Below are 12,960 nucleotides of genomic sequence, written 5' to 3' on the forward strand. Positions count from 1 at the left end.
TATTTAATTTTGCATATTTTCAAAATAAAAACATCATAACTTACACCTAAACATATTTCAACCAATAAAAAATAAAAAATAAAATATATTAATAAATTTTGCATTAAAACATATAAAATGATACTTAAAATAAAATAAAATTTGAACTTTAAAATGTCAACCAGTATGAAACAGAAAGAGCAGAGATAAATATGCTCTGTTTCACACATTATGTCACACATTATTACAGAGAGTAATAATGACAGAGGAATCTTGTAATAATTAATTACAATCAAAAGACAAATAATGGAGCACGACCTCTGTCTCATTACTATGTTAATTGTTAAGGAACCACTCTGACTTCAGCTAAAAACATTATCTATTATTCATCAAGATCCAATCTTCCACCACCGTGTTTGCTCCGACACGTTAAAAATGCATCCTGTCTACTCCTCTTCTTCTTCTCCGGCGACTAATGACGTATCCTCGCCGCTTCTGAATCGTGTTCTTCCCTCACGTTCTTCGCAACCGTTACGTGGAGCAGCGTCGCGGCTTCTCCGCCGTGCTAGCAGTCGAGGGATGATGCTCCGTGAGTCATCGGTTCGAGTCCGCGAGACAGCAGCTGAGCAGATTGAGGAGAGACAGAGTGAGTGGGCGTACTCTAAACCGGTTATAGTCTTGGATGTGGTCTGGAATCTAGCTTTCGTGCTCGTCACTGTTGGAGTTTTATGGTTTAGCTCGGAGGAGAATCCTCGTGTTCCTCTCAGATTCTGGATTGCTGTGTATAATCTTCAGTGCTTGCTTCATGTTGTGTGTGTGATCTCTGAGTATCGCCGTCGACATGGTTATGATCAACTGAACCAAGATTCTGATTCCGGTTTAACCTCCAGTGAAGGATCTAGTGAAGACGAATCTGATGGTCTTGAGATTGAATCTGGTACTAGGTAAGTAAAGATCCTTTTCTTTGTTTCTTTTTCTTTTGAATACCATGAGGTTCGGGCTGAAAAAATCGCCTAGGCCCGCAGGTTCGAAACCACAACATGTAATATTAGTTTCGTTGTCCCATTGATGATTATTCAATGTTAGTTTTATTGTAGTCTTGCTAAGCATCTCGAATCAACAAATGCAATCTTCTCATTTGTGTGGTGGATCATCGGTTTTTATTGGATCAGTGCTGGTTCTGAGGAACTTGCTCAAAGCTCACCTCAACTCTACTGGTTTGTATTTGAAAACACACAACATCTATGTTTTGTTTGTCACGTTAGATGAGTTCTTGTTTTAAATCTCTGGTCTGCAGGCTGTGTGTGGCGTTTCTCGCCTTTGATGTTATCTTTCTAGTCCTATGCGTTGCTGTGGCTTCTCTTATTGCTATTGCTGTGTGTTGCTGTTTGCCTTGCATCATCGCGGTTTTGTACGCTTTGGCAGAGCAGGTAAGTCACAAAAGACCGGTTTGTTGCTCATGTGTATATAGTAAGGTGCTTATTCTGATGTGTTGTTGATGTGTTCAGGAAGGTGCATCTGATGAGGAGATAGAAAGGCTTCCGAGATTCAAGTTTCTAACGGTGAGAAACTCAGAGAAAGTTAATGGCGAGATACTGGAAACACATGGAGGGATAATGACTCAACTTGGTGTTGATTCTCCAAGTGAACGTGTGTTATCAAGTGATGAAGCTGTAAGTTATAACCAATCCCAAAGCTAATGATTTTTTTGATTGGTATACAAAACAAATGAGACTTTGCTTCGTTTCAGGAATGTTGTGTTTGTCTTTGTGAGTATGAAGATGGAACAGAGCTGAGAGAACTTTGGTGTAGACACCATTTCCATGAAGCTTGTATAGACAAATGGCTACGCATTAACGCCACTTGCCCTCTCTGCAAATCCAACATTCTCAAAACTGATGAACAGAGTGGCAATGATGCAGTATGATCAAAGATTATTCATTCAGGGTGATGTATTCATCTTTTTTTTTTACTCCCTAGTATCATGTTGTGTAAATGCAGAAAGTGTAACGTAATATTTAAGCAAATGTTAATTATTACATGTTGAAATTGTTTTTGTAACAGAGATTTACATGTTGAGATTATTAATTAATATTTGAGGTTTTGTCGTCTGTGTGCCTTAAGTGTTTGGAACAGCTAAGAGAGAAATTGTCTTCATATGTCAGCACATGTGAAATGCCGGCGCCCACAAACTTCTACCAAATTATGGTTGATCAAAGAAACGTGTTTATTGGGTCAGAAAACATTTAAAAATATAATTCAATTGATAAAATAAGTAAGACAATTGAGTTGTTTGGCTATATACTAATTAAACATATAAAGCATATAATTCTTTAATTATGCTATATTATTAGAGTGCTACTTGCGATACACGTAAAAGAAGAAATTCGATATTAAAAGATAGATGAATATTTCCTTGATATTATTTGCAAATCAATAACAGATGCACTTGATGTAATAGAAGTTTTGAATGAATAAATTTTACATTTATTCAAAAAAGATACACAGAAAGTAAACAAGTAAAACCAAAATATAAATTTTAAATATTCTCTAAAAATTAAACAAAACAGATTTCAAAATTCTTGAATTCTTTTTGTTGAAATTTGATTGTTAAAAAAAATGCTAAGTTCTTGATTTTTAGATTTTATGTTGATTCTTTTTTTAGCAACAAAATGCACAATTCTTGATTTTTTTTTTAATGTTGATTCATTTTTTTAGTTTTTATGTTGATTCAAATAGATTGCTGATTAACAAAAAATCATGGCATATTTATAGAAGAACATAAGAGATAAAATGAACCTTTTTATTTATTTCATAATAAATAAATTTATAATATTTCATGATTTATCAAACGTATTTTTTTTTCACCCAGAACCCCAATTTTAAGAATAGTAAGTACATGGTAAAAAAATATGAAGAATTATCTGTTCAGACAAACATGTTAGAAAAATAAAGAATTACAACCGTCGTTGATACGTCGGCCAATTAACAGGAACTCCAGTCACAACACGACCACCATAGCCAATTGTCGTAGCCATTGATGAAGATGTCGTTGGTCTCCACATTTGACCATTCACCGCCTTAGCAGCCTGAGAAGAACACGCAGTGTAACCCAACGAAGGCACCATCAAAGGGGACGGCGACACATATTTGACATCGTTAACGTCAGGTTTTACCATTATTGACACATTAACGATACCACTTTTATCTCCATACTCGTCTCTCAACCTATAACTCAAAAAATTCAAATGCCCCTGAGGAGTGAATCCTCCCATGAAATCCGTCACCGGAATCTTGGCGACTCCAACACTCTTCTTGGCTCCGCCACTTGTTAGATAGAAAACCTCTACAGAGATAAATCTTACACTCCCGTCTACAGCCATCTCGGTCTTGATTCTATCTTTCCAAATAGGATAGCTCCCACCCTGTTCATCCACTTTACATTTGTGATGAGTCTCTTGATCTATTCTGACCACGCCGAATGTCTGCCTCTTCACCGGTTTTCCATTTACCTTGAGTCCTTCCGCTGATATTAACTCAATCTCCAATGAACGTTTTGATCTTGAATACGACATGGCGTTTGATGTTATGTTTATGTATATATGTCTAATCCTGCGTAGATGAGATGACTTACCGTTTTGTTTCGTGTAAGTGGTGGAGAAGATGAATGTATGTTTACGTTTATATAGGTGTGGTACGTTGACTAACGAACGTGCGGGGTTTATTCCACGTGCTTTCCACTCGCTTACGAATTTATTATTGTTTCTTGGAAGTTTCAATATGTTTTATTTTATTTTTTTTGGGTAAAAAACAACTTTAGCCTGCTTTTGTATTGGGTATACATTCTTATTCTGAACTATATTTAAATTCCAAAAGATTCTGAAATATATTTTATACATAAAAATAGTAAAATAATTATTATATGCTTTTTAGTTTTATATTCCATGCTTTTTATTGATCGGTTTTACATCGTGGGATGAAAAGTTTAAAATATATACTTCTTTATAAGTTGGAATTAGATATGTTGACAAAAAAATGGAGATTGGAGTAAGTAATGACGTTGTTGTTCGGATGGTTCGAGGATGCTTGGCCGGTGGCCTGATCAACGGGGGCGTGCGGCAGGCCGGCCATGTATACGTTTTTAATTCTGCAAACTATCAAATTGCTTTCATATCTACCCTCTTGAATTTATAAACAAAAATTGCTTACATAAGCTACTTTAATTTCTGGGTCACCTTAATTAAGTCTGAACTATGGTTTGTCTTTTATGTTTTTTTTTTTTGTGATTTGGCTTTCTTGTAAAGAAAACGCTCAATCCGTATTATTTTTCGGGGGTTCCTTATAGAAAATTATATAAAAAATATTCGAACTAATTTTTTATAAGCCATTTAATTAGTCTCTCAACAAATGCAGTTTAGAAAAAAAATACTTCACGTGTATTTAATAGGAAATTAAAGAAATGAGAAACTTACCTTGAATAAAAGCAACAAGCGTAGTCGTTGATAATTCTTACGGCAAACAAAAAAAGGATAGCGTTGAACTTAAACGCTGAGAAAGTCGTTGGCACTAGTTGACAAAGTCGTTAAGTCTTCGCGTGTTCTGCACTGACCGTCTATAAGAAACTTTTAGGACGACAGTGCGAACGAAATTTCAGGTATTTCTTGGTTGATTCTGGCACACGTTCTCTCTCTCTTTTTTTTTTTTTGCGCTAAAAACGACGTTAAAACACGAGACTATTCCATTGAGTAAAATATGGAGTATTGATTATTTGCCAGCAAGTAATTTTTCTATTTTTGCTAAAAACTAAATAGTTAGTAAAGTCATTATGTATATATAGTATAGGACTTAAAATATAATCTCAGGTTCTTTTCGTTGTCTAAGCTAATAAATATGTAATCCCTTATATATTAAAGAAAAAGCATTGTAATAAATACATTCACACTATAATAGACACGTGGCAGACTCACAATGATTTGATAATAAATATGTTAACGCATTCACACTATATTCATAAATGTGTTCACACTATATACTTTGTATTTTTTTAATATAAAACTCATGTGCATGGTTCAAATAAAACTTTGGATTTTTCGGTTCGAATCAAAACAAATAACGAATCAAAAGCTAAACTATATATATATATATATTATTTTTATTGTTTACGGATAAAGTTGGACAAAATATTTATAAATTTTGATTCAATTCGTTATCCGTTTTGATTTGAACCAAAAAATATGGACATCCGTAACTCTACGAAGCAAATCAATTACTAAAATACAATTTAAAAAAAAAACAAATCACAAATACTAATATTTTTAGGAACGGATATCAATTCGATCTGTTATATACATATATATACATATATGTACAGAATTATATATATATATATATATATATATTATAGCTTATATAAGTTTTACAATATTTTTATGGATTAAATTTATTATTTTAGGTATTAAAATTTAAAAATTTAATAACAATTTATTTTTGTAATAAAATGTTATTATTAAAATTTTCCATTATTTTTTAAATTTTATTTAATGTACGGATCAAATCAGATATTCTTTAAAATTCTAAATCATTTCGGATATCAGAGTCAAGGCCTTTTTAATTTTTAATTTTTAATTAATTTTAATTGTATCTTTTATGTATTATTTAGAACAAAAATGTCATTTAATATTAATTAACAATATATTTATATATTTGTTATTTATTTTTATGTACTTTTACATACACATACATGTGCACCTTGATGTGAGCACTTTATAAATATTTACCACTACTGAAGTATCTATTTTTTTTTGGAAGTTGAAATATTTTTTTTTTAATGTTTCTTTCACTACCGACCAAATTATAGTAAAATGATTTGTCTTAATAATTTTTTTTTTCTTTTTCTTGAACTATTATCCATTTACAAACTATGAAACCATTGGTTCGACATGACGATTATCTAAAATTTATAACATGAAAATAAATAAATAATAATAGTTTTTGGATTTTACCGGAAAAACTAAAAAACAAACATTCTAACAGAATAAACCAAAATAAATATTAATTTAAAATAATAGTTATATTTTAGGAGATTAAATACCAAAAATAACTTAAAGCTGAACCGATATCCAGATTAAATAGATTTAATGTGTTTTTATTAAAAATAACAAAACTAATAATCACATTCCGCGCAAGGCGCGGATTATTACCTAGTTTGTTAATATAATGATTCCATACTTAAAGCGGCTTTAATTAAACCCTCTCATAACACCAAGAGCTACAATGGCCGTAGGATCTGGAGTAAGAACAACGTACCGTCCGAGAACACTCTAGAGCCGCTTACTCACATTTGCATTCGTATGTATATATAATGATTGGTTTATTTTGGTAGACCAGTTTATTAATTAATTAATAGCATTGCTATTGTAATCGTAGAAGTTACCTGCTTCATCCATATTCAAACATCCGATGTCGGTAAAGGTAGAAACAGGTCTTTCAAATCTTGGCCAACAAACACAGAGTCACAGCTCACAGACACAATTAACTGCATGCATGCATACAAGTCTTTCGTAACGACGTGCGTCAGCGTACTGACGTATAGACATAAATGTAGAAAATAATCATATAAATGTATAAGTCCATTTTTGAAAAGTTTTAAACCTACCACGACAGTCGACCACATTTTAATGTACTTTGCAAGATTGGTCATGTATGTAATGTATACTAATATGACCAGATTAATATGACCGTTTGGGCTTAGCTTACAGTGATGAATATTCATTACAGGTTGCCCAGAAACTTATCGGGGCTTGCCTCGTTATTTCATCGCAAATGGATTAGAAACACACACACACGCACAAATCAACGACATCGTACTTGTTTACAATGTTGCCGTGTTGACTTTCTTCCGCGGAAGATGGAAGAAAATGAATGACTTTATGTAATGGGCTTTTATCTATTGGATCTATGTAATGGGCCACATTATTAATAACCAAAACGCAGCGTATTGGCAAGCATTATATCTCAGTCACTGGAACTTCTCTCTTCTTCTTCTACAATAGCCATGTCATCTTCTTCTTCTGCTCACCTCTCGTTTCTAACCGGACGTTTATCGCCGCCATTCTCCTCCGAGCGGGTCGGACCACCGCCTCAAAGAGTAGAGTTTCGTATCCCAAAGTCCCGGTTCCGTTGCTCAGCCGGTCAGAGCGGCTTCTTCACTCGTCTTGGTAGGTTGATAAAGGAGAAGGCCAAAAGCGACGTGGAGAAGGTCTTCTCCGGATTCTCAAAGACTAGGGAGAATCTAGCAGTCATCGACGAGCTCCTCCTCTTCTGGAATCTAGCTGAAACTGACCGAGTGCTCGATGAATTGGAAGAGGTTTCTTCAACCACCATTTCTCTATTCTCTCTATCATCATTCAAATGGAGCTTTCTTGAAGTTCAATTTTGTTTGTTGCAGGCGTTGTTGGTTTCTGACTTTGGACCGAAGATCACTGTTAGAATTGTTGAGAGGCTAAGGGATGATATAATGTCGGGGAAGCTCAAATCAGGAACCGAGATCAAGGTTTAATTTTAAACTCTATATGTTATATAGTGTAACGCATTTTCATGTTAAGAGGTTAATCTTAAACTATATGTTATATATTGTAACACATTTACATGTATGTTAAGAGGTTAAACTAAACTATTTTTGATATATAGTGTAACACATTTTCATGTTAAGGGGGTTTGGTTTATAGCTAGTTGAGCAAAAACAGTGTTAAATGATGTTAGGATGCATTGAAGGCAAGTGTGTTGGAGATGCTGGCTAAGAAAAACAGCAAGACTGAGCTTCAACTGGGTTTCAGGTTATGTTCATTTGTCTGGTTAAGACTGTGATCTGTTCTGTTTAAGTGAAGCTATTCAGGACTGATTATAATGCTGTGTGGTGTATCAGGAAACCAGCTGTTATAATGATCGTTGGAGTGAACGGAGGTGGGAAGACTACATCTCTTGGTAAGGCAATAGACATTGCATTTGGGAATAGCAAGAGAAAGATGTGATGTGTAAGAGTGGCTTTTGTTTTTTTTTTCTTCAGGGAAGTTGGCTCATAGATTGAAGAATGAAGGGACTAAGGTACAGCGTTGATCAAATAGATATGATAATAGGTAGAATTGAGTATCAGTATGTTCATCAGCAATCCTGAGATGAATTTGTCATAGGTATTAATGGCAGCAGGTGATACATTTAGAGCAGCTGCAAGTGACCAGTTAGAGATATGGGCTGAGAGGACTGGGTGTGAGATTGTTGTTGCTGAAGGCGAGAAAGCTAAAGCAGCAACAGGTAAAAACCAAAAATGCACAACTGTTTGGCTTTGCTAGTATCAGTGTTGAGCTCACTATCACAACATTTTGTTCCTAACTAGTTCTCACAAAGGCTGTGAAAAGAGGGAAGGAGGAAGGTTACGATATCGTACTCTGTGATACATCTGGACGTGAGTATAACAAGAGCTTGCTAGTTAACTTTTAGAACACACTGATCTGATGCATTTATATTTACTCTCTTTGTTTAAGGTCTCCATACTAATTTCAGCTTGATGGAGGAGTTAATTGCGTGCAAAAAAGCAGTGGGAAAGGTTGTCTCTGGTGCACCAAATGTGAGTCAGCCTTGTCTGCATTAACGCTACTGCTAGTCTCTGTTACGCTAAAAATTGATTATCTGCGGCATTGTCAGGAGATCCTACTTGTCCTTGATGGAAACACCGGTCTGAACATGCTTCCACAAGCTAGAGAATTCAACGAGGTATTTATCATATGAAATCATCTCACACTAGTGCTTCTGGCTCTACCAAGCAAAATCTTGAGGTTTCTTCTAACTTTTGTTTTGGTCAGATTGTTGGTATAACCGGTTTGATATTGACGAAGCTGGATGGGTCTGCTAGAGGAGGCTGTGTGGTAAATCCCCTATAAATTTCCTCTCCACTCAAACTCAAGCTCATGGTAACTGGTTTGTTATCTTTTGCAGGTCAGTGTGGTTGAAGAATTGGGGATTCCAGTAAAGTTTATAGGTGTAGGAGAAGCTGTAGAAGATCTCCAACCATTTGATGCTGAGGCCTTTGTTAACGCTATATTCTCCTGAGGGAGGCTTAATACCTTGTTTCTTTTCCAGCAGGCAGCCAAGAGACACCTCGCCGGGGATGAAAATAGAGCCATTCCTTCAAATTTCTTAGAGATCTTATGTGGTCAAAGCTTCAACAATAGATGCCAGTTTTGTTTCTGTAACGATGTGAGGGATGCTCGTTGGTACATGAGAGTGATCACTTGCACAAGGACATAACAGAGTCAGAGAAATTGCTTGTATTGTACCACAGCAATATGCTGTACATTGTTACTTAATGTTGTATTGGTTGTGATTTGTGAAGGGAAGACCAAAGATGATTAACTTAAATAGTCAATAGCCAATGAACTGGATGCGAAGCGGCGTTAATACTAGTCGCCAAAAAATTATCCAAGTCAAAAGTCAATAGATAATAATATGAGTTTTATGCGTCACGATTATTTTATCGACCAATCACAAATGTTTAGAACAAAAACTGAGGACCATAAGCGACATTTTCATTAGACCGGTCCAACTGATATTCACATCTTCAAATTTGAAAACTCTTCATCCTTGCACAATATTATTCAATGGCGGCCAAGAAGGCAGGAGTGATCGCATTGTTCGACGTGGACGATACTCTTACAGCTCCAAGGAAGGAAGCTACTCAAGAAATGCTCCATTTTATCCAAAAATTACGCAAGGTATGTGGTCTGATTGATCCATCTTCTACTTCAGGATGAGCTGTGTACAGTATAGTGTTGGATGAATGAGAGTTTCAGGTAGTCACTATAGGACTCGTCGGTGGATCTGATCTAAACAAGATATCTGAGCAACTTGGCAAAACAGGTACACTCTTTTGTACTGTTCTCTGCTATAACTTGAGACTATAGAGACTTTCTCTCGATATAGTTGCTGATCATTATTAACTTTGCTGGTTTCAAGTTCCGTAAGCTCCAAGTCTTAGGGAGTTTAATTAGGATCTGCCTCTACCTTATGAGTCTCACCTTTAAATTTTATTTTTGCAGTCACTAACGACTTTGATTATTGTTTCACTGAGAATGGTCTTGTTGCACATAAAGATGGTAAATCCATTGGAATCCAGGTTCATATGAAAACAGTTGGCCTTATACTTTATCAACACTGTTGCTTGATCGTTTCTTTTTTGATCCTTTAATAGTTTATATTTTTTTTTTCTCAGAGCATGAAGCTGTTCCTTGGAGAAGATAAGCTCAAGGTAAGGCCCCTCATGTGGTAGAGATAGCAAGAGTTGCTTTAATGTTTCTTTAGTGGTGAAGCTTACCTTTGATGATGCAGGAGTTAATCAATTTCACGCTGCACTACATTGCAGACTTGGATATTCCAATCAAGAGGTAGGTGTACCTCTAGTCTCTAGTCTTTAAAGATTTCTTCAAGTTATTAAAAAAATAAAAAAAAATTCTCTTGTTGAAATTTGTAAACACAGGGGAACATTTATAGAGTTCCGAAATGGAATGATCAATGTGTCACCGATTGGTCGCAACTGCAGCCAGGAGGAAAGAGACGAGTTCGAGAGATATGATAAGGTATAAAGAAACTATATAGCTTTTCATGTTCTTATAGAAATGTTATAAGTGATATAATCAAAACATTATTGGATTGAAAAGGTTCATAACATTCGACCAAAGATGGTGGCTGAACTTCGTGTGCGGTTTGCACATCTTAACCTTACTTTCTCTATTGGAGGACAGATTAGCTTCGATGTGAGTGTAGTAATGATAATATGGATTATAACAATTTTCTTATATCCAGTTTTGTTGTTGCTAAGTGAGTTCCATTGGTATGACTCAGGTCTTCCCTAAAGGTTGGGACAAGACTTACTGCTTGCAATACCTTGAAGACTTCAACGAAATCCATTTCTTCGGTGACAAAACCTACGAGGTATAGTAACATTTTGTAAGACTATCCATTGAGCTTGATGTGTAAACAACCATTTTTTACTTCTTCAGGGTGGAAATGATTATGAAATCTATGAATCACCAAAAACAATAGGCCATTCAGGTCAGTTAGTTGGTTAATATCTTTGTATGTGTTTGTGTTAGTGACAGATTCATGACAAGTCAGATTGTTTCTTTTGTGTTGCAGTAACGAGTCCAGATGATACAATGGCACAATGCAAGGCTCTGTTCATCTCTTGAAACACTAATCCATCTCCATTTGCTTACTTACATTACAAGAAATGGATAGAACAATGTTTGCATACTGTTGCCATATTATTTGATCTTGATTCATAAATAAAATAAATTATAATCTTTGTTTACAACAGATTCTCTCAAAAATAAGCTTTTAAATTTACAAGAATTTACAAAAAGAAACAGCAAAAAATTTGTATACAAATATTCATTTTAAACATAAAGTATATATATAAACATCAAACTTGACAACTGATAAGAGTGTTCCGCCACCACATTCAAGACTCAGCCACAGGCTCAGGCTCTCCTCCTGCATCAGCAGCTTCAGGGACTGCTTCCTCCTCTCCTGCATCTCCTTCCGGAATCGCAGCGTTATCTTCAGGTTTGTGATCATCAGAAGGCGGGGTAGAGGCACCAGAAGAGGCGGTTCGACGGTGGTTAGCAGCGGCTTGATGGACGTGATTGTAACTTCCTTTCTCGAGGAAGAGCTGGTTGAAATGGACTTTGCAGTAGAGGACACCGTTGAGAGAAGCGTAAGAAGAGTGAGTCAAAGGACAACCACTGTGTGCGCACTTGAAGCAAGTCTTGTGGTAACATTCACCTTCCATGTTCACTTTCTCAAGTGGGTAAACGGTTTTGTGACAACTCGCACATTTGTCTTGTGTTCCACTGAAGAATGAAGATAACTTGCTTGGAGCTCGAGTCTTGGACATTCAATTGAGTATGAAAGAAACCAATGTTCAAAAAATCAGTATGCGGTAACTAGACGCTTTGTAGACTAGCCGTTAACAACTATTGCTTTTTTAAATATATTTTACAATTATATTAGATAATTTTTTTGTTTAATTATAAAACTGTTTTGATGAATTATAAAAATTAGATATAAAAGATGATATTAGAATATTTTTTGGATTCGTACTAACCTTGTTGCTTGATTTAGCTGATTTAAATCGTTTTAAACTAATTTTGATCAATTTTCGATTTAGAACAATTTATATAGTATTAATCGGATTTAAAAAAAAAAACGTTCAGACTATCACTGACTAGTCCGATTTTTAAAACACTAAACATATAAATAAAAGAATCATAAATGTTCATTACCATTTGATCATTCGACTTCTCTGTCTTTCCTGTCTGAAAGTTCTTGCTGAAATTGCCGGATTCTTTGAAAAGCTGTTCGAAGTGAGTCTTGCAGTAAAGAACTCCATCCATGGACGAGTAAGTAGTCATCTGTTGAAGCAAATAATTCAATATTTATTCATAAACCATTGTAGAAACATAGCAACAACGGAGGAATAAGAAGAAAGAACTAATTAACCTGGAGAGTGCCATTGCAATGACTGCATCGGAAACATGATTTGTGATAAGTGTTACCCTCCAACGTCAACAAATCCATGACGTAGACGGTTTTGTCACACGCCTTGCATTTATCCAACGTTCCTGTAAACGACATTGTTCTATCCTCTTTCTTGAAAAGTTTGTTCTCTAAGTTGGACTAAACATTCTTGATTTATGAGCTTGTTTATCTCTTATTTATCAAAGATTCTTGATATAGGCTCGTGTGTTTATTTTGGCTCCAGCGGTTGAGATTCGAATGAGGAGAACCCATTAAGCCATCATCGAAATCTAATTCTAGTATTGTTTATTTTTAAGTTTCCGAGCAAATGAAGGGGTTCCCACGTTTTCAGAGCTCTATTTTTAATTAGGGGTGAGAAATGACAATTATTAAAACTATGGGGTAATTTCA

At 35.2% G+C, this 12,960-nt stretch overlaps 5 protein-coding genes across 5 annotated transcripts; 3 read left to right on the plus strand and 2 right to left on the minus strand.

Annotated features, from left to right (window-relative positions):
• Positions 1-104: 104 nt before the first annotated feature.
• LOC106345361 (E3 ubiquitin-protein ligase At1g63170) lies at positions 105-2,090 on the plus strand. Its single transcript, XM_013784566.3, has 5 exons — positions 105-923; positions 1,077-1,196; positions 1,277-1,409; positions 1,488-1,652; positions 1,730-2,090. The coding sequence occupies exons 1-5, from the start codon at positions 415-417 to the stop codon at positions 1,904-1,906; spliced, it is 1,104 nt and encodes a 367-aa protein (XP_013640020.1). The 5' UTR covers positions 105-414; the 3' UTR covers positions 1,907-2,090.
• Positions 2,091-2,768: 678 nt separating this feature from the next.
• LOC106345362 (BON1-associated protein 2) lies at positions 2,769-3,647 on the minus strand. Its single transcript, XM_013784567.3, has one exon. It carries the CDS (start codon positions 3,552-3,554, stop codon positions 2,937-2,939), a length of 618 nt encoding a protein of 205 aa, XP_013640021.1. The 5' UTR covers positions 3,555-3,647; the 3' UTR covers positions 2,769-2,936.
• A 3,346-nt stretch (positions 3,648-6,993) lies between these two features.
• On the plus strand, positions 6,994-9,393 carry LOC106452174 (cell division protein FtsY homolog, chloroplastic). Its single transcript, XM_013894210.3, has 11 exons — positions 6,994-7,345; positions 7,427-7,531; positions 7,741-7,814; positions 7,904-7,962; positions 8,045-8,082; positions 8,169-8,289; positions 8,372-8,440; positions 8,520-8,602; positions 8,680-8,748; positions 8,838-8,900; positions 8,971-9,393. Exons 1-11 carry the CDS (start codon positions 7,034-7,036, stop codon positions 9,082-9,084), a joined length of 1,107 nt encoding a protein of 368 aa, XP_013749664.1. The 5' UTR covers positions 6,994-7,033; the 3' UTR covers positions 9,085-9,393.
• A 110-nt stretch (positions 9,394-9,503) lies between these two features.
• Positions 9,504-11,344, plus strand: LOC106452175 (phosphomannomutase). Its single transcript, XM_013894211.3, has 10 exons — positions 9,504-9,746; positions 9,825-9,891; positions 10,071-10,147; positions 10,244-10,279; positions 10,360-10,415; positions 10,508-10,607; positions 10,689-10,784; positions 10,873-10,962; positions 11,031-11,082; positions 11,167-11,344. Exons 1-10 carry the CDS (start codon positions 9,633-9,635, stop codon positions 11,217-11,219), a joined length of 741 nt encoding a protein of 246 aa, XP_013749665.1. The 5' UTR covers positions 9,504-9,632; the 3' UTR covers positions 11,220-11,344.
• On the minus strand, positions 11,293-12,753 carry LOC106345363 (LIM domain-containing protein PLIM2a). Its single transcript, XM_013784568.3, has 3 exons — positions 12,532-12,753; positions 12,315-12,443; positions 11,293-11,917 (listed from the first exon to the last, which is right to left on the minus strand). The coding sequence occupies exons 1-3, from the start codon at positions 12,664-12,666 to the stop codon at positions 11,492-11,494; spliced, it is 690 nt and encodes a 229-aa protein (XP_013640022.1). The 5' UTR covers positions 12,667-12,753; the 3' UTR covers positions 11,293-11,491.
• Positions 12,754-12,960: the final 207 nt, after the last annotated feature.

Source organism: Brassica napus, chromosome A4 (genome assembly GCF_020379485.1).
Source record: "Brassica napus cultivar Da-Ae chromosome A4, Da-Ae, whole genome shotgun sequence".
Classification (NCBI taxonomy): domain Eukaryota; kingdom Viridiplantae; phylum Streptophyta; class Magnoliopsida; order Brassicales; family Brassicaceae; genus Brassica; species Brassica napus.

What these genes read in the sequence shown, in the direction of transcription:
- LOC106345363 (XM_013784568.3), bottom strand. Translation starts at nt 12,666, where the DNA reads ATGTCGTTTACAGGAACGTTGGATAAATGCAAGGCGTGTGACAAAACC. An exon ending in ATTGCAATGGCACTCTCCAG is followed by an intron (nt 12,444 to 12,531) that starts GTTAATTAGTTC and finishes TTGCTTCAACAG; the next exon opens with ATGACTACTTACTCGTCCAT. An exon ending in AGAAGTCGAATGATCAAATG is followed by an intron (nt 11,918 to 12,314) that starts GTAATGAACATT and finishes TGAATGTCCAAG; the next exon opens with ACTCGAGCTCCAAGCAAGTT.
- LOC106345362 (XM_013784567.3), bottom strand. Translation starts at nt 3,554, where the DNA reads ATGTCGTATTCAAGATCAAAACGTTCATTGGAGATTGAGTTAATATCA.
- LOC106345361 (XM_013784566.3), top strand. Translation starts at nt 415, where the DNA reads ATGCATCCTGTCTACTCCTCTTCTTCTTCTCCGGCGACTAATGACGTA. An exon ending in AGCTCACCTCAACTCTACTG is followed by an intron (nt 1,197 to 1,276) that starts GTTTGTATTTGA and finishes TCTGGTCTGCAG; the next exon opens with GCTGTGTGTGGCGTTTCTCG. An exon ending in TGTTATCAAGTGATGAAGCT is followed by an intron (nt 1,653 to 1,729) that starts GTAAGTTATAAC and finishes GCTTCGTTTCAG; the next exon opens with GAATGTTGTGTTTGTCTTTG.
- LOC106452175 (XM_013894211.3), top strand. Translation starts at nt 9,633, where the DNA reads ATGGCGGCCAAGAAGGCAGGAGTGATCGCATTGTTCGACGTGGACGAT. An exon ending in TTATCCAAAAATTACGCAAG is followed by an intron (nt 9,747 to 9,824) that starts GTATGTGGTCTG and finishes TGAGAGTTTCAG; the next exon opens with GTAGTCACTATAGGACTCGT. An exon ending in AGTTCGAGAGATATGATAAG is followed by an intron (nt 10,608 to 10,688) that starts GTATAAAGAAAC and finishes TGGATTGAAAAG; the next exon opens with GTTCATAACATTCGACCAAA.
- LOC106452174 (XM_013894210.3), top strand. Translation starts at nt 7,034, where the DNA reads ATGTCATCTTCTTCTTCTGCTCACCTCTCGTTTCTAACCGGACGTTTA. An exon ending in GAGCTTCAACTGGGTTTCAG is followed by an intron (nt 7,815 to 7,903) that starts GTTATGTTCATT and finishes GTGGTGTATCAG; the next exon opens with GAAACCAGCTGTTATAATGA. An exon ending in AAGCTAGAGAATTCAACGAG is followed by an intron (nt 8,749 to 8,837) that starts GTATTTATCATA and finishes TGTTTTGGTCAG; the next exon opens with ATTGTTGGTATAACCGGTTT.